Genomic DNA, 19171 nt, shown 5'->3' with positions numbered 1-19171 from the left:
TCAACGTTCTCACACTTTCTAAGAATATATTAGCTTGGTCACTTACTTATTTTTTTTTTACAAAACAAAGTATCGGAGTCTTGAAAGTTGAATTCATATTATTGTAAATGTACATAAGAGTTTGTGATTATATACTTAGTGGTTCTTGTATATGTGTCCAAGAAAGTTTCAATGGCTTAGTGGTAACTGTCATATATATATATCATACTAATCCGGGTTCGATTCTCACCTTCGCATTGTTTTTTTTTATTTTTTACGAAAAATAAATGAGATGACATGGCAATTTCGGGTTCTCTGTTTAGTTGATTTTTCTATCCTATGTGGACACTCTCTCCATGGCTTATATCTCCCTTTTAGTATAGTATAGATAGTTAGACTAGTGTGATCTGGGATGGATTCAGTGATATCAGCACACACATAATCCAACAACCCACGAAACTACAAGGCCCACAAGGCCACAACTATGTTAGCTTCGGAACTTTGCTCACTTATATGGCTCGATACACAAATATCGTTAGTTATTTTATTTTCTTCTTTAATTTATTTTTATTCTAACTTCAATATATTAGTATTGGTTTATTGGGTTTGATAATCATAGTCTGCTTGTTGGAAAAAGAAGAAAAATACAATCGTAGTATTATGCTACAAGTGAAAACGACATTGTTGGTTTAGTTTTGATCTATAGTTTAATGAGAATATTACACTCTAAGGCAGTTTCTAAGTTTCTAATAACACAATGGGTCACATTCAGCTACTAGGACAGTTTCTTCTAACTAATCCACTTTTCTCCACTTGTACCTAATCAATATAGTTCATCCGTAACTACTCATAGGAAAAGCCCAACTAGTTTATTGGCGGGAACCTATATCCACCGCATATCTCCCCCCCATCCAACGTCCCATAATAAATCTGTCATATATGACAAGACATATATCTGTCTAAATTCTCACCCTTTAGATTTACTTTTTGTCTTTTACTTTTTACGGCCCAGATTTAATTTGTTATTCTCCCTTCTTCATCTTCATCGTTTTGTTTCAAACTTTTTTTTAGAAAGAATAAACACCGTAATCTACAGCTTTGTTTATATTTGGCCACAAATTAACTTCAGCTAAACTTGTGGTTAGTTTTCTAACATCCAATTATCAAAATTAATTCATTTTCTCTGTTATATTAATTAATCCAATTATGAACATGTATGAGCTGTTTTGAAGACGATTTTATCATTTATGCCCACCCCTACTGATATTCAATAAGTTCAGGTCCGCTTATCCAAATCTGAGTTTTTGACATCAGCCACGAGTAATTAGTACACATTGTCTTTTAGCATGTGTACATCTTAGTTACGTCCACATGTACACATTTTTCACAACGTCCGGGGTTGTACATTTGTGCCTGTCTATATGTACAACTTTGTTTCACAGGCTGAATTGTAATTTGAGAGAACAAGTATGAACATGTATAAGCTGGTTTGAAGACGCTTTAACATTTTATGTCCACCTTAACTGATACCCAATATGTTCGGTTACCATGTGTATTACTTTTTCACGTCCACATGTACATGCATTTATCTACCTCGTGGTTGTACATGTATTTAATACAGGTTGGTTTTAGTGTACAATACCTCTTGATTTGTACTTACACATGTTCTTTAGTCACACACACATTTATCTAAGGGTGCTTTCCTTGAACAAAAGCTGTTTCGTCCAAACAACACAAATACTACAATATCCGTCCTTACATAATATGTTCTTTAAACACAAATACTACAAAAGGCAAAATACGTCATCCCGTTCTATAATATCCCAACAACACAAAATACACCCTCCCTTTTAAACCAAACAACGCATAGATGTCTACAATTATCACAAGTACAAAGGCACAACCCAATCCGTGTAAATCTCCATCGCATACTACTTCCTAAATATATCCACCAAGTCATGTCAGGTGAAGACATTATTAACCGCCGATGTTTATTAATTTGTTGACAAGTTTGAGTGAACGCGAGTACATGGTTGATTAGAAACTGTGTACAATCAGTAGGCAGTGTACGTAAATGTATCAGTGTACATGACGCATACTCATGAACAAGTCCACGGGTACATGTATCATTTAACAGGGTTGTGATGGCCAATGTAATGAACATATAATAGAATCGAAGAATGGTTTCATGGGAAATGGTGTGTATTTGTTGTGTAAGATACATAATTGTGTACGTATATTTCTCCGTCGTTGATGTATACCATAGAAATAAGACCATCCACAACGATTTGAAGCTTGAGAATATGTATAGTTTCATATGTGCACACATGTACAACTCAAATAATGTACATATGAAATTTTGTTAGACAATGTATATATATGTTAGACGCTGTACACATGAAGTATTGTACATGTGGATAGTAAATTTTATGTGTACAGATGAACGTTATAAAAATCAAACAAAAACTATGTCTTCAAAAGCCAACAACAAGGAAACATTAACAGACAAACAAAGAATATGCAAAGGGATAAACATGGAGAAAGTATACATAGATTGATGATTCAATTTCTTAGTCATTGATGTATACCATAGGAATAAGACCATCCATAACAATTTGAAGCTTGAAAATATGTATAGCTTCATACGTGTACACATATACAACTCAGATAGTGTACACAGCCAATTTTCTCAGTACACATAATTAAAGAAAATTGTTAGACACCACATAATACGTGTTCACAACGCTCATTCATTCACATGTCCATATGTACAACCAAACACACATTCGTTTACAAGTCCACATGTACATCAATACAGAACCACCCTAGTATGTTGTGTAAGCTTCTCACCAACATAATTCAACAGTTTCTACTCATTGTCACCACCTAAACGCTTAAGCAAAGCTGGGATAGCTTAAAACGCCCAAAACTGAAGGCTTCCAAAGCAAGACCTCAACAATAGGGCCATCTCCTCCGTGTCGTTCAGTGCGTCTCTAACGCACGTAGATTATCAATCGCCGAGTACATATTGATCCTCTCGCATGGGTACCGATCCGTTGCAAAGAGCCTTTCTGGGAGACTTCCCTTTACATCTTCTACCGCCACTGTTTCTATCCAACAAAGAGAATCAGGCTAAAAAAAACAACATCAAAATTAACCAATCTAGCCATCAAAGCAAAACTGAAGTTAACTCACCGTCAGCTATCTCTTTTCCCTGCAGACTCCGCCGCCGAGACATGCCTTTAACGTCGTTACGCCTCACCATTTTTTCTTCGTCGTTACGCCTCACCATCTCTTTACCCCGCAGACTCCGCTGTCGTGACATCTTGTTTCTCGTCGCCGAACCTCGCCGTCGATTTTTAGACACGTTATCGCCTTTTCAGTTTCTCCCTCTGGTCTCGATAAAAGCCAAGGTGAAAGAGAATAATTTCCCTTACAAATCCGTATTTAATATTTATAATAATTGAAAGTGGGATTTCTTACGCTTGTGGGCCCATCACACCGATTTTGAATTTTGAAAATCCAACAAACAAACTAAGAAACGAGAAAAGGGGAAAACTGGTTAGGTTTTACTAAGGGCAAGTTGGGTCTTTTCACATAGAAACTGCCTCAGTAGCGGAAAGTGTCTTTTTATAACATGGAAACATGGAAACTGTCCTAGAGTGAAAATAACTCTAGTTTAATCTGGTCATCACATAGAATTGAACTTTCAATCAAATGGTCTGCAAATGTTTAGATCCTTCTTGAAAAGAACTTGTTTCATATAATTATTAGATCAAACTTACATAAATGGAAAACCCCAACAAACTCGTGTTTAATTGATTTGTTTTGTATTTTTCTAGATTGTGGGTGGAAGCATGATAATTAAGCTTTCTATAAAGTTTAGCCAACCACACCAATCCACCTTGCCTTTTTTCTCGCGTTAATAATTGAAAAGGGAAAATAACATTTGATTCCAAGATTAAAAGCTATACAAAATATTGAAAAAAAAAATTGATAATAAGAGCTTTGACCCATAAAAAAAAATCGATAATAAGAGAGAGATACATAGGTGTGGTGTGTACATCTGAGGGGTGATTCTCTGCCATCGAGAAGAGCAAATGCTATTAAAAATTAGAGTGAGTTACTCTCAAAGACACATTTGTCTTTTTTCTTTCATAAAAGGACACATTATGTCTGAAGCACACAATTCATGAAACTAAGATCTTTTTTTGACCATTATGCCCTTTAGCTTTACGTGTAGTTAGCAAAAAAAAAAGAATTAGTTACTTTCTTCTAGTTAGTTAAGTTAGGAAAATAGTTGGATTATTAATGTTTTTTTCCAAACTGAAATATCTTCTGTCTCTGTCGCAAGCTTCACTTGATTCATTTTCTTCGTGGATCTTCTCACCTTCGACTGCAACTCGTGGCAACCAAGCTTGGCGGCTTCTCTCCCATTACAATCTCCAGCCACTGTACTCCAACCAACAGTTCTCAACCGCAAACCTCCTTTGTTGCGTATGCTTCATATCCTCCGTGATTAACCTGTCTTGAGCTCTCTCTTTTCCGCCGCAGCTCGTCGCGTCTGTCTCAGGCCACCAGACCATCTCCGTCGTCTTGCTCTGCCGACGGTGTCATGCTCGGATTCAAGCCTCGTCGTGCTCATCATCGCTGTCTCTGTCTCGTCACATAAGAGATCAAGCAACAATGGTGGATTTTCAATAATTTTCAGATTTGGTCCTTCACTTTTTGATTTCTTTCGATTGTTTTGCAGAAATGTCCTCTTAAATTAACACCAAACTTTCAGTTGTGCAGTTTAGACCCCAATAAATTTTATTTCTCTACTTCTGCTTCACAATCCTCAAATTATAGTTTTCTACCAATAAAAGGACAACAACTATGTTCTTATACTTGATGTCTCTCTCTTTTATCAATCATGAATAAAATAAAGAAGTTGTAGCATGGATTGGAGACAGGTTTTTGTAACATTTTTTTATGGATACGTCTTTGTGGACGAGTGTTATGTGGACAGATGAATTGTGGACGAGTGTTATATGGATAGACGAATTGTGGACGAGTGTTAACATTGTGGACAGTTTTCTGGTGGATATATATGTTGTGGACAAGAGTCATGTGAATGTGTTCTTATAAACAAGTTTGTAGTGGACCTGTTCTTATGGACAAGCTCTTACAATTATAGTTGTGTAACTATGACTGTTTGTGAACATGTTATTGTAGACAAAGATCGTGTTTGAAGTTTAATCTATCTAGGGTTTGTGTTGTTTGTTTGAAGATAATCCATCTAGAGAACATATTGTATTGTGACGTTTTGAAAGAGAGAAAGGGATTAAGCTTTTTGTGTGGACGCAATTCAATGGACGTAATTTATGTAGACAAGCTTCTGTGGACATAATTTATGTGGACACAAAAATGTTATAATGTTTTTGTGGACAAGTTTCTATGGACAAAATATATTTGTATCCATATATATATTTTTGATATTTTATAAATTTTTATTTTATTAAATAATATTTAATGGACATAGCAAGTGTGGATATGAGTTGATAAGAAAATTATTCTTACGTAAAGTACATAATTAAAAGTTTGAGACGAAATCAAGAGGATCTATAAGTAAATTAAAGAATGTTGGGGTCAAATTGCAAAAATCCAAAAATGGGAGGACTATATGTGTAAAATAGAGTAATTTGACCATTGTTTCTTTTAGAGCTTTCTCTCTGCAACAGAAGCCACCATGAAGAGATAAAAAACTTAGATCCAAGGCAACTACCTCGAGTTCATCCACGTCGAATCCCAAGTTCATCCACGGAAAATCACGAGCTAATCCACTGAAAAGGATGGGCGACATGTGAATCAAACTTAGATCCAAGACAGCTTTGTGGATAGTTCATTTGTGGACAAGGAAATTGATGGACATGAAAAGGATGGGCGACATGTGAATCAAATGTTGCAGGAGATACATCGGCTTTGCTGTCTGCTTAAGAAGAAAATCAAAACTTTATTTATTTCTTATCTTCTTGTATATCAATTAGAAACAAGGATGAAAGAGGAAAAAAATTTGTAGATGAAATTCTCATAGTTCAATTAGAAGCAAACCTTGGATGTATTCGTCGGCGAAGATCTAGAATCACCCAAGCTGAAATTTCAGAATCGACTTTCCTTAGCTCCCAATCTGAAGTTTCCATGAATTCGAGATTTAAAAAATAAAGTGGTGAAAGATAAAGATTCGACAACAAAAATTAGTAATTTAGAATTATAAAAAAAAAAATCTACAAATTTAGTGAAGTAGAAGAATATTTAGAAGGATACGAAAGATGAGAGATGAAGATGACGATAGATGGAGGCATGATTAAGTTTAGGGAATTAAAAAATATGAAACTAAAAGGTGAAAGTTAAATGGAATTATATTGAAAATAATTTTGACACATGTTATGACATCTTCTTTTTAGTTGAAGGGCAATTCAGACAAATGAACATAAGAAAGTGTTCTCTTAACTCAATGTGTCTTTATATGTAATTGATAACTCATAATGTGTCTTGGAGGGTAAATGTTTCTAAAAATTAAGAAAGAGAGAGATTAGATTATACAATAATGTTGTTTCTCTAGACCTCAACCTCATACCATCGGACCCCTGCTTTGACTTTGACCTATGACTTTTAAGATTATATGTTATTACTTGTTAATTATCATTTCTACTGATCTATTTACTTGTATATATATATAAACTGCAACAAAGAAATGACATTTTTAAACCAGAAAAGAAGAAAAAAAGAACGTTAAAACTGAAAACTATTGTGTACTGATCTCCCGTTGGATTTGATGTAATGTAATACATATTCAAGCATTCAAAAGGAATATTCCTTTCCTTTTAACTTAGTTGAGTACTTGTGAGTTGTGACCAATTCAACAACTATGCTAGAGAGGGATTATTTTTCAAGTACACTAAATAAATCGAATGTTCCACTGTAAATAAAACCCAAATATGCCTCTTATGTATGATCTCTAAAAATAGTCTATGATAAAAAAAATTCTAAATTGCTTCAAGCTTATTAATTCCTAAATTGATCCAACTTTATTTATGAGCTCAAACTCCTTTTGGCATGATAATTACAATTCAAAATTATTTACTTTTGACATTTTAGATAATGTGATTTTCATATTTTCAAAACTGCATTGGAGAACCATCCTCATTATGAACAAGAGTTTCCGTTCGAGTTATTTCGACTAAACATTATACAGTATTTCCCAAATTTTCTTCTGAATTATTTTTTTTCAAGTGTTTAAAAATACCAAAAATACAGAGATCTTAAGCAGAAAGGACAGGAGATACATTTGTTTACCGTACTTTGTGTCCGAAATCACGCATACGCATATATAAATTTATATATATATATATATATATTTAATCTTCCAATAGGATAAATATTTTATCCAGTTATCGTCCTTTATCGTCTTCCTTCAATTAAATTTGTAAAAATAGATAAAAACCTTATCCTTTCTCTCTCTTTCCTTCCGCCATGGCGATTTCTACTATTCTCTGAGTCTGTGATTAGAAAGAAAAAAAAAACGGAAGTGAAGATTCTTAGAACCGTAATTTTCCGACCAAATCGGTAAGAGATTCTTGATTTGTATCTTTGTGATCTGGAAGATACGGTGATGGAGATGATGTCAGGAGGACCTTCGTTCTCAATCGAGGTCTCGGAATACGGTAACGATCCGCCGGCGACGGAGAAGGCGTCCTCCTCCTCCTTCTCTTCCGGTGACACGGTGAACGAGGATGAAGCCGGTTTGAGTCGTCTCGGGAGTGGAATCTGGTCAGGAAGAACGGCGGATTACTCGTCGGAAAGTTCATCATCGATCGGAAGTCCGGGAGACAGCGAGGAGGAAGACGAAGAAAGTGAAGAAGAAAACGACGAAGAGCTAGGCCTTCGAGGGTTGTCTTCAATGAGCTCTCTCGAAGATTCTCTCATCAGCAAGTAAGTTCATTTGTGTTCTTTTACTTAACTTGCTGAACAAGACTGGGTAATAACTAATTAGGGTTTTTTTTTTTTAATTTCAGAAGAGGTTTGTCGAATCATTACAAAGGGAAATCAAAATCGTTTGGGAATTTAGGAGAGATCGGGAGTGTGAAAGAAGTACCAAAGCAAGAGAATCCATTGAATAAACGAAGAAGGTTACAGATCTGCAACAAATTAGCAAGAAGGTCGTTTTACTCGTGGCAAAACCCTAAATCTATGCCTCTTTTCCCGGTCAACGAAGACCAAGATGAGGATGAAGACAATGATGATGATCTTGATGAAGAGCGAGGAGGAAGTAGTTTTGCAAGGAAGCCTTCGTTCAAGAACAGAGCATTGAAGTCTAGGAGTTGTTTTGCTCTATCAGATCTACAGGAAGAAGAAGAAGATGATGATGAAGATCAATAATGCAAATCGTTATCTTTTCTTTGTTGATAGTTATTTTTCTTTGTTCTATCTAATTTATTTTTCGTCGCGCGAATTAATGTTTCTTTATTTAATTCGGGGAGTTAATTATATAGTATTATGTCGACGGGAGAAAAGTAATCAACCACGTTAGTGTTTGATTCTTTAATTGCTTATCTGTTTGTTGTCCTTTCAGTCTCCACATTATCGATTCTCTATTTTATTTTGAAAAAGGACGAGTCAATAGTTGACAAAGACATCGTCAAATATTTTGTGAATATTTTTTCTAGAAAAATGAGCATACATGTGGTGAGTGGTGGGGGTGAGAAGTGAGAACTGCAGAAGGATTCGATTTCAATACCTCATTTTTTTATTAATCACACACTTTGTTAAACCAAATATGTTTTGGTTCTAGGCCTATAACTTTTGGGGATGGAGATTAAAGTAGGTTAATTAGTCTCTTTTCGGTTGTTGATGTTTGAACTTCTGAGTTCCTTTTCAGTGACCTAGCTACAATAGTTGATATCTTCGATGCTGAGAACATCTCCATCCCTACTCCATTTTTTTTTTTAAATAGAGTAAAAGTAAATATGGAGTAAAGAATGCTTTAACCTAATTCTATATCTCACTTTATAATGAAATTTACTCCATAAATATAGTAATCTATTTTTTGTTTGTTCATCACTCTATTATAGAGTGGAAAATAGAATAGGATTAGAGCAATTTTACTTTATTTTTACTTTTACTCCATTTTGAAGGAAAAAATAAAATTATACATTAAAGATGCTCTGAATACCCCGTAACATTTATTTCCTTTATAACTAGCCTGACGTAACACCAAAGTAACACATACTATTAAACTTTCTCTAAGAACCAACTAGAGAGGAAATTTTTAGAACCGCAATCATATCAAAACACAATCAAATATTTTGGAAGAATACTTGTTTTGAGATTATATATTGCAAAATATGTATATATTTTTTAAATAACCAATGAATGTTTCTACAAAAAAAAATGTTTCCATTTTATCAGATTCTTTTGGAAGGTTTGGTTCTCTTGTTTCCGAATATTTCAGACATTTAAAAAGGATTAAAACATATAAATGAAAATTTTGATATAATTTTGAATTTATTATTGTCTAAATACTGTCAAAATATTATTTTAAGAATTAAGATATTAAATAAAAATATCAGAACTTTCTTATAATTTTTTAATTGATGAGGGCTTGGGGAAATAAATGTAGTTGCGGAAGACGTGAGCCCTCTTCTTTTTGTTCTTACTTTGTTTTTTTGCCACAAGAGCGATTGCTTGTTTGATGATCTCAGCTCATTCCGACAACTGTTGGGAGTAAACGAAGAAGAGGCTATGGACTTAAATGAACACGTGTAACTCAGTCTCACTAAATTTGTGTCCTGCCACTTGTGCTTGTTTTGTTATTATAAAATGTCAAAGATGATAGGAACTCTCATGTGTGTGGGACACTTCCTCACTGGAAAGGCACCAGCCACTTGTACCCTTAAGTTGTAAATTGATCTAGGTAAAATGTGATAGTAGGTTGAGTAGCACTTAGGTTATTTAACTTGTTCGATCTTAAGATTCCTAACAAATTAAGTTTCCTATAGTACAAGAGGAGCTTTTATTTGTATTTTTGTTCATAAGTCATTTTTAACTTGGAAATTTTTTTTAGAGTTTGATAACATGACTCACTTGACCATAACAAGTATCGCATGATTCGTGTTATATCACTGTTGTATTCTTATCAAACTTCAAATCTGTACAGTGGTATATGTTGATTTAAAATTTTGCTAAGGCGAAAACAAAGTTATGGTTTGTCAAAGTTATGGAGTTAAAAGTAGCTAGCTAGTCTTCAAGCCATTGCATATATACACAAATGCATCCAATACGTTCAAACATAAGATTAGGTGTGTATAACTTAGTTCACTCGAAAAGCATACAATCCACGACACAAAAATTATAACAATGGCAAATGATAATTAGACAGAAAGAAGAATACAATTCAAAGCTAAAGAGATGACATTTTGTTGTTGTTGTTGTTGTTGTTGTGTCTTTTTGGGACATATATCACTTAGATGCGGCAGTTTCATAGTCAATAACGGTTTGAAAAGCCCCAGCAAGAGCCAACACTTTGTTCTTCCTTGGGTTCTCTTGCATCTTACTTGCTATTACATCGTTGTAAGCTGATGGAGATTCCTTCTTACCTTTCACTACTTCCTTCTTCTTTGCTTCTCCTGATTCTTGTTCTTTAACTTTCTCCTTTTCCTTCTCCTCTCTCTTCACTTCCTTTTCTTCTTTCACTTCTTCTTTTTCTTCCCTAGTCTCTTCCACGCTTTCAACTTCTTCGGCATTCTCAACTTCTTTTGTATCCGTGTCAGCATCGACCTTCTCTGAAGTCTCATCCTCATCAATCTTTGATGTAACCTCTCCAGTGAGTTCACCCTTGTCCTCTTGTTCTTTCTGTTCCTCTATTTTCTCTTCTGAGATATGTTCATTGATCACTCTTTCTTCCTTTTCTTCTTCTTCTCTTTCATTTTCTTTGGCAACAACAACAACAATGTCTTCCACAACAGGAACAACCAATGTTGATCCACTACTCTCATTCTCTTCACCAGAAGTATCCACATGCACAACCTCTACATGTACCTCCTTATTTTCCTTTTCTTCTTTGGGTTCTTCTACATCCTCAGCAACTTGTGCATCACTCTCAACCTTGAGAATCTCCTCTTCATCTTCCTGAGCAGATGACAGCGAAGCAGTATCCAAGGCAATCTCTTTCTCAGGTGCTTTCTTTTCAGCAACATGTTCAGGACCTTCCTTTTTGCTCTTCAAAGAAGTGCTACTACTCCCCAACCCGCTCTTCTTCGGAGCAACATGAGGCGATTTCACAGAACTGCTTCCTCTTGGAACACCTCTGCTTCCATGGAAAGACGAAGACCTTAGAGCTGTGGCAGGCTTCTCTTTAGGAACCGCGGGTTTGTCTCGTGGCAGAGAAGGAGAGGCGTTGAGGGTTTTTTGGACACGTGGTGAAGGAGTAGAAGCTGAAGGCAAAGAAGATGGAGGTCGATCAAAAGATCTTCTACGGAGAAGCTTCTGGTTATCCTGATCATTCTTCTTCAAGAACTTGACTGGGTCAGGTCTTGAACTGATTGTTGGTTTCAGATAGTTTGGCAAAGGCTTCTCAGGTTTCTGATCAGATCCATCTTCTGATGACACCGATGAAGGTTGCTTTGGTTTTCGACCGATAGATTTTGTTCTGGATAGGTTATTGTTGTCCGCCTTTGCTTTTGCCATGTTTGACGTCGTTGCCATAACCTCAAGAAATATGAATCAAAGGGAAGAAGAACAAAGAAATATAATTTTGGAAGGAAACGTGTGTATCAAGGAAACGAATCTCCTTGGAAAGAAACTAGGGTTTCTTTAAAATGAGATTTGGTTACTTGTGTGTTTGTAAAACAGAGCTTAAATCTCGGCAATATCTTGGGTGGTGATGATGGTGGAGGCCATCAATCTCTTAACAAATTAAAATCACAAAAAAAAGAAAGCTAAAATAACATTATAAAACGATTCCTGTCGTTATGGAGAACCGTTGACTTTTGTTTGAGCCGTTTCTATTAATACAAAGGACACCAAGTGTGTTTTGTTTCTGTTGTCTCTCTATTTGGCGTTGGACCGTTTCAATGTCAGTAAGATAATTGTCCCCACGTCATGGACATGTACGACTTAGGTGTTATGTGTTAACTGTTAAACTAATTAGCCAGACCAGAATAGGAATTAAACTAATTTAAAACAAATATACATAACGAAAGATGGGCCTGCTCAACTTCCATGTAGCTCATCGTTGAAACCTTCCGGCATCAATCTACATGACATCCACTCGTCCCATTTCCTTGCTCATGTTCTCTCTCAATTCCCCTTCATTAAATTGAAGAGTATATAGTTGAAAAATCGGAGAATATTCTATGTTAAGCCTGTTGTGGCAACTGGCCGATTCAAATTTGGTAGAAAAATAACTAGTTTGGAATAAGTAAAGAATTTCTAGAACATAAATAATGCTTTTATAACTGGGATTAAATTTTATGTTTCACGGCAACATGTAAATACTTTTATGATGACTAATATGTTTGGTTAAATCAATTCTGAAAAGGCCTAACTGAAGAAAGTTATATTGGAAATGTTCAACTTTTTCATTTTTGGTAAATAGAGCATTATTTTACTATTTAGTAGTGTTGAAAAAAGCATTAAACGAACGTTGAATAGTGTTTAGTATATCTAAGTATTTTACAAGGCTTATGCAAGATACTACCATATAATTATGTACATGATCAAGAATTTCAATGTATTCAAAACTCATATTACATATCATACATGAAAACTAGACAAAATCACTATTATGAAGTGAAAATAATAAATAGTTTACATATCAAATAAATAAAACTAGAGTTTGATCTGTGCGTTCGCGCAAATTTTGCTTCTTTTTAATAAATAGATTAATGACATTTTTAAACAATATAGTTATTTGAATATTTAACCTCATCCGGATCCAGAAGGATCGGTTCGAACCCTGTCCGAAAATTTGTAATATCCGAATGGAGTTTAGTTTTTAAAACTCAAAAAATCATGGTTCCAAAAATGATTCATATTTGAATGGATACTTGGATATCTATGTCTAACTGATGTTTTAAACAAACAAAAAAAATTTGTTAACTGATTTGAATTTTTGTTACGAATAAAGCCATTTCATTCAAATCTGTAAAATTATTATAGTTAACACGTAAAATAAATAATATCGAGTTATTATAATAAATACAATTAATGAAGTAGTTATGAAGAGTGAAAAAAGAAGATGTAATAAAATAATTTAAAATAGGTAAATTATGTTTATAATTTGTAATAAATGATGTCGAATTAATTAGAAAATACAATAAATGGAGTGGTTACAATTAGTTAAAGAAGTAATGAAAATCTGTAAGAAACTATTTAAAAATAGGCAAATATTATTTTTTTAACGTTGATTTATTAGGATATTACAATTATGAGAAATATTACATAGATGATTCGAAGAGCAACAATACTACATGCTTTATGGAGATATACTTCTAACTGCATCACCAGAGCTGTTCTACGAAGATCTACGGCTGACCAGATTTATTTGCATCATGTTAAAGATCTCTTGTAACTCTTTTTTCCTTAGCCTGAATAATTCTTTAATAAATCATTTTCTTCAGGAATTGAAACATTGATATGTTGGTTTAGAAACATTAATGAACTTTTATCAAACTATTGGACTAGAAGGAATTTTAGAGAACAAATATTATTTTGTACTTCAATTTTAATAGAGTAATATAATAGATATATCATTAGATAATGGGCCCAAATCGATACACAAAAGCTAAGAGCATGATTAACCCGGAGTTCTTAGGATAGAGTTTTTAGCATAAATTAATAAACTGTTTCTAAACTTTTAACTAAAAAAAACTAAAAATCGGTTCTTAAATAAGGACTTTAAGAACCGGTTCGGTTCTTAATTTTTTTAGTTAAAAGTTAAAAAACAGCGTCTTAACTTCCGCTAAGAACTCCACTCTAAGAGATTAAGAACCATGGGTTAATCATGGTCTTAGATCGACAAATATTTCGTCATAGAGTTAAAGACCTACCTCAACTAAAAACCAAATCAGGCAACGAACTACAAAGTTCTCAATTCTCATGTGTTCTTCAAAATTTATGACAAAAGTTGCAGTCGGAGATGTGCTAGTGCTGCCGATGTATCATCATCAACCAAGTTCAAAACAACTAATAAATGCATGCTATTGAAAGAATATGTCACCAAAATAGTAATTATATACTCTATTCAACCATAACTCGCTTTGAAATGCTCTCTTTTCAGATTTTGATAAATATAAGCAGTTATAACTTATAAGTATATTCGGAGTAACATATTGATATGTTTGTATATTTTCACAAAAATGCTTATAAATAATTAAGTTGATCGTTAGAGTTCGTGGGATACATTTCTTCACATATACACTTTTTTAATTAATCGTGTGTCGAAAGAGTGGCATGTAGCCGCATATAAGCTAGGGAACCATTCGTATCTTTAACCGAAATCAAACATATATTATTTGTAGCGTAAGTGCGTAACCATAGTTCTTTTTGGGTTTAACTACCATATACCAACATTGAGAAGTTTTGTATATGATTTTATCATATAATATATGCCTTCCTTTATAAAATTTATATACAATACATGCGTTGCATGCTTCTCCTTATCTGGTGTTGGGTACGAGATAACGAAGGATGCAAATATAAATATATTTATACGCAACACACATACGGTGGGAAAAAGACGTATGACGTAGAAAAGCAGCTTGAGCATGATTCCAAAAACTTTTGTTTCTTCAAGTTGACATTTTACAGATAAGTATAACCCTCTCACGTCTGGTCGTGATGACGCGTGCACCTCACGCTCACCCTGATTTCTTGTCTTCAGGAAAGGTGGGCCCATTGTGCTTCGCCTTGGACTTGGGCCCATTCAATAACCTCTCTCCCTCTTCCATTATTATTCCTTTTTTAAATGGTAAAGGTCGATTCATAATATTTTATTTTAATAAACAAACCACTGATTTTGATGTTTTGAATTAGTTATTATTTTTAGTACATGTATTAATATTTAATTCTCTTTCAAAACTAATGAGTTTCTATCATGGATGTGAATCTGATTTACTTTTTGGCACGTCGTCTTTCCTTTAATAGTTACATCTTATTTTATATCATGATTTGAACAAAAAAAAAGAAAAATTTATATCATGACAAAAAAATATTATTTTATATCAGAAACGACCCGTTTAAATATCGACACCAAATCAAAACTAATGTAATTATCATCTCAGAAATAATTTTTGATTTTTTATTATTATATGGTGTTGAAGGCCGGTTTGGCATATACATGCCCGGGCTTGACCCAAAACGTACGATACAAACGTATAGGGTCTATTATTTTTGTCAAAATTTTAGGATCTATTTTCTTCAATTTCATTACTTATAATTATATCAATTTGATAATTTGTTATGTGTATATAAGCGATAAGAAAAAAACATTGTGGGACATCACTATAATACAAAAACAACTAAAATTTATATATTCTGTGTTATTAAATATGAGTGGATTAAAAAGCAAAAAAAAAAAGAAAAAAAAATTGTGACAACAACAAAAAAAAGAAAATAACTGATTTGATAGATGATTTTGCAAAAAAAAAAAATACAAGAAAATCTATATTTAAAAACTGATAATTTTTCTTAGTTTTGAGGATATTATATTTTTTTATTATAAACTTAAGTTTTTATCGATATATTTTTATATATTATTTAGGGACCTTAGTTTCGTATTTCGTATGGGACCATGAATATCTCAAGACCGGTACTGGGCATATAACAGTGAAATTAGCTTTCTTGACATCATCCATACGATCATTATGCAGTTGATTTTTTTTTTTTTGGTGGGCATCATTATGCAGTTGATAATCTAATCCTATGTGTTCCTAAACACCTAATTTACCTTTTCATGTAAGAATTTTTTTATCAAAACACACAAAAAAAAGGGAAATTAAAATTTAATATAATTGCGTCCACGAGACACCCCTAATTAACAACGGCGCCGTTTCGTACTATCTTAGACTCCGTAATATATTTAAGCCGTCCAACTCAGGCTTTCACATAACAAAACCCAAAATCAACGGCTCCGATCACTCCGACCGCTGTTTCGCGTTTGATACGCCATTTCTTTCTTCTTCTTCTCCGATTTAAATCACAATTAATAAGTTAACGGACTCGGAAGATTACGCCTTCTCGCATCTCTCTCACTCCACGTTTCCTCGCCGAACAGAGATACCTGTCGGGAACAACTTATTCCCCCTCCCCCCCCCCCAACAAGTTTGGTTTTGTCTCTCCCGCCCTCTTCCTTTCCTTTCTTCCGCTACGGTAAATCACCAAATCTTTTTTTTTCTTCGTTGCTGATTGTTAGTTTTACTCTAGTTTCAAATTTCTAATTATGTATAATTTTTTTAAAAAAGTTCCGCTGAGTGATTAATTAATTACGTAAATTCGATGAAAGTTTCTTCCTTTTTGTCTTAAAAAGACAAACGAACTTTTGTTTTCGTTGGTTTGAACTTTGAACTAGTCCTTGTGGTTCTGATTCTTGAATTTTATTGGTAGAGTCGTCTCTCTGTATATGCTGCTTCTTTGGTTAAGAGATTGGTGTACCTTTTTTTTGAATGGAGAAGCTTGAATCACGGGGAAGATAGTCTATGTTTTTGTGGAAAGTCCGTGTTAATCGAATGGGACCCTTTGTTTTTTTTGCTTGTCTTCTCTTTATCTTCCCTCTTTTTTCTCCCTTTTTAATTTAGCTTTTGAAGCTTATGGTTCATCAAGTTATATGCTCTTCTCGTAAGCTTTTTCTTTATTTATTTATTTTGCTGTTCTTGTTGGTTCTCTGTTCTCCTTTTTGTTTGTTATCTCTTTGATGAATCTATAGCTAAGAATCAAAGTTATCTGATATGTAAGCTGGTTTGTTAATTGTTCATTGCAGAAGAGAAGTAAGGGGTGTGTTTTATGCATGGATGGACTCAAGGGTAAAAGAACAGCCGCACCGGTTATGCCCCCCAGGAGAGCCAGTGGCCTTGTTCTCCATGAGAACATGAAGAAGAAAGATGACAAGACTGTCCCTACCTGCAGCCGTGTTAGCTGCAGTTCCAGGATAAGCTCCAACAAGGGTCTCTCCATCGATCATAAACCAAAATCCACGGTTCGATCTCCTTCGAACGGAAAGGAAACCGTTGGGAGTTCGTCGTCTAGAACTACGAGTGGATTAACAAAGACCCCCAAAGTTACTACCAGGAGACAACTTTCTTCTCTCTTGGACACGGATTCTTCAGAGAGTAGTAGTAGCAGTGTTCACGAGCGACGTGGAAAGACCAAAGAGAGCAGTGTCATCAGAGAAGTTGTGACGGAGCCGGGAAGCTCAAGCAGAGGTAGTAGTGGTAATGGTGTGCAAAGCGCAAGAGTTGGTGTCAACAGGAATGGATTAAAAGACTTGAGGAGCAGTGTTCTTCCTTCAAGTCCAAACCCAACGAGAAAGATCAGCACTTTTAGAAAGAAACCCTCTGATGGAGAGAGCAGCTCTTCAAGCAGAGGGAATAATAATAAGCCAGAGGTGAAGAACAACCAGAGTTCCCTCCCTCATGGCAATAATGGCATCATCACCATGTCTGAGTCTAGGAGGAACAGAAACTCGCCTAGTGTTAGGGACAACAACAGCGTTGTTTCGAGTAGTAGTACTAGGAGATCATCAACTGGTAGAACAACAGGGCGTGCTTCTGGAGCGGTTACAGCTTTACAAGCGCCGCCACAGCCTGCAACAAGAGCTGGTCTCATCAATCCCTCTAGATCTAATACAGAAGTTTCTCGTAGTCCTTTGCATAGTTACAGTAGGCCAATCAGTAGTAACAACGGCAGGTTACGTAGCCTGATGATGATGCCTGGTGGTAGCCCCTCTCGCTCCTTGATGAGCCGTGATGGTTTCAGACGCTATGACGTTAATGGAGTTGCAGAGGTATTGCTGGCACTGGAGAGGATGGAACAAGACGAAGAGCTTACATACGAGGTGGTTTTTTTAGCAGTTTTGTCTGATTTTTAGAGTTTTGTTTTTGACGTTTATTTTTGAACATTGCAGCAATTGGCTGTTTTAGAGACCAATCTGTTCTTGAGTGGCTTCCATGATCAGCATAGAGATATGAGGCTTGACATTGATAACATGTCCTACGAGGTTAGTCTCTTACCAGTCTTAGCTTTTTCTGTCTATTGATTAAACTGTCAAAGGCACCAACGTTCAGGTTATTGAAAGTTATTAAAATTATTGCAGGAGCTATTAGCACTGGAGGAGAAGATGGGCACAGTGAGCACTGCTCTAAGCGAGGAAGCTCTCCTTAAAAGCCTGAAGTTGAGCACTTTTAACCGTCCAACAGAAAAATCTGGTGGAGTTTGCCTGAAGAAAGATGATGATGTCAAATGTAGTATATGCCAGGTATCATCAACTCTCTCTCTCTCTTATCTAAAGTCTAACTCTCAATGAAGTGTGGGTTTATGATAATAATAATAATATGTAGGAAGAGTATGTTGATGGAGATGAAGTAGGGACTTTGCCTTGCCAACATATGTACCATGTGAGCTGTGCGCAACAGTGGCTTCGAATGAAGAATTGGTGTCCTATCTGCAAAACGTCTGCAGAATCTCAGCCACAGCCATTTTCATAATGATGGAGACTGCAGAGACATCATCAAAGTGCTTGTCTCTAGTTCTGCCATACTGTTCTATTTTCTCTGTACATAAAAATGTTTTTTTTTCTTTTACTTATACACAATTGGGAACAAATAGAAAATAAGAATCAGGTGGATACAGTCCTCTTTCACCTGTATAAAGATTTAACAATTCAGTTGAAAATTCAAACCACCAATAGTTGGTTTAATTCCATATATATACTGTTATTCCACTTCTTTCTCTTCAACAACTCTATTGTGAATCACTCTTTACCATGAGTTGATACTTTGAATAAGTTTTAACGTTTTGGAGCCACGCTCATTTGAGCAGGAAATGGAAGCAATATTTGTGACACAGGATATTGGTGGCTGTTACATAACTAGTATAGGGTTTAACTTACTTAGAATCTATACTTGCGAAAGAAGAAACCAAAAATCTCTTTGCATCA

At 34.9% G+C, this 19171-nt stretch overlaps 3 protein-coding genes and 1 long non-coding RNA gene across 7 annotated transcripts; 2 read left to right on the top strand and 2 right to left on the bottom strand.

Moving 5' to 3' along the window:
* Nucleotides 1-487: 487 nt before the first annotated feature.
* LOC108872305 lies at nucleotides 488-6535 on the bottom strand. Its single transcript, XR_001959065.2, has 2 exons — nucleotides 6073-6535; nucleotides 488-5950 (listed from the first exon to the last, which is right to left on the bottom strand). It is a non-coding gene; the product is annotated as an uncharacterized LOC108872305 (long non-coding RNA).
* A 678-nt stretch (nucleotides 6536-7213) lies between these two features.
* Nucleotides 7214-8610, top strand: LOC103874355 (peripheral-type benzodiazepine receptor-associated protein 1). Of its 2 annotated transcripts, none has more exons than XM_033272976.1 (2): nucleotides 7214-7953; nucleotides 8040-8610. In XM_033272976.1, exons 1-2 carry the CDS (start codon nucleotides 7634-7636, stop codon nucleotides 8398-8400), a joined length of 681 nt encoding a protein of 226 aa, XP_033128867.1. In that variant the 5' UTR covers nucleotides 7214-7633; the 3' UTR covers nucleotides 8401-8610. The 2 variants fall into 2 exon arrangements, with proteins under 2 accessions (XP_033128867.1, XP_009151017.1); XM_009152769.3 differs by having other exon boundaries at nucleotides 7310-7953; nucleotides 8037-8610.
* LOC103874354 (glutamic acid-rich protein) lies at nucleotides 8459-15709 on the bottom strand. The gene has a single exon (XM_033272975.1). It carries the CDS (start codon nucleotides 11722-11724, stop codon nucleotides 10480-10482), a length of 1245 nt encoding a protein of 414 aa, XP_033128866.1. The 5' UTR covers nucleotides 11725-15709; the 3' UTR covers nucleotides 8459-10479.
* A 422-nt stretch (nucleotides 15710-16131) lies between these two features.
* LOC103874353 (E3 ubiquitin-protein ligase MBR1) lies at nucleotides 16132-18957 on the top strand. Of its 3 annotated transcripts, none has more exons than XM_009152766.2 (5): nucleotides 16132-16389; nucleotides 16997-18070; nucleotides 18140-18232; nucleotides 18329-18490; nucleotides 18573-18719. In XM_009152766.2, the coding sequence occupies exons 2-5, from the start codon at nucleotides 17024-17026 to the stop codon at nucleotides 18717-18719; spliced, it is 1449 nt and encodes a 482-aa protein (XP_009151014.1). In that variant the 5' UTR covers nucleotides 16132-16389; nucleotides 16997-17023. The 3 variants fall into 3 exon arrangements, with proteins under 3 accessions (XP_009151014.1, XP_009151015.1, XP_033128865.1); XM_009152767.3 differs by lacking the exon at nucleotides 16132-16389 and adding an exon at nucleotides 16648-16854; XM_033272974.1 differs by lacking the exon at nucleotides 16132-16389 and having other exon boundaries at nucleotides 17024-18070; nucleotides 18573-18957.
* The last annotated feature ends 214 nt before the right edge of the window (nucleotides 18958-19171 follow it).

This window comes from Brassica rapa, chromosome A06 (genome assembly GCF_000309985.2).
Source record: "Brassica rapa cultivar Chiifu-401-42 chromosome A06, CAAS_Brap_v3.01, whole genome shotgun sequence".
NCBI lineage: Eukaryota > Viridiplantae > Streptophyta > Magnoliopsida > Brassicales > Brassicaceae > Brassica > Brassica rapa.
The sequence above is the reverse complement of the archived record's forward strand: the minus strand, read 5'-3'. Positions and strand labels throughout refer to the sequence as shown.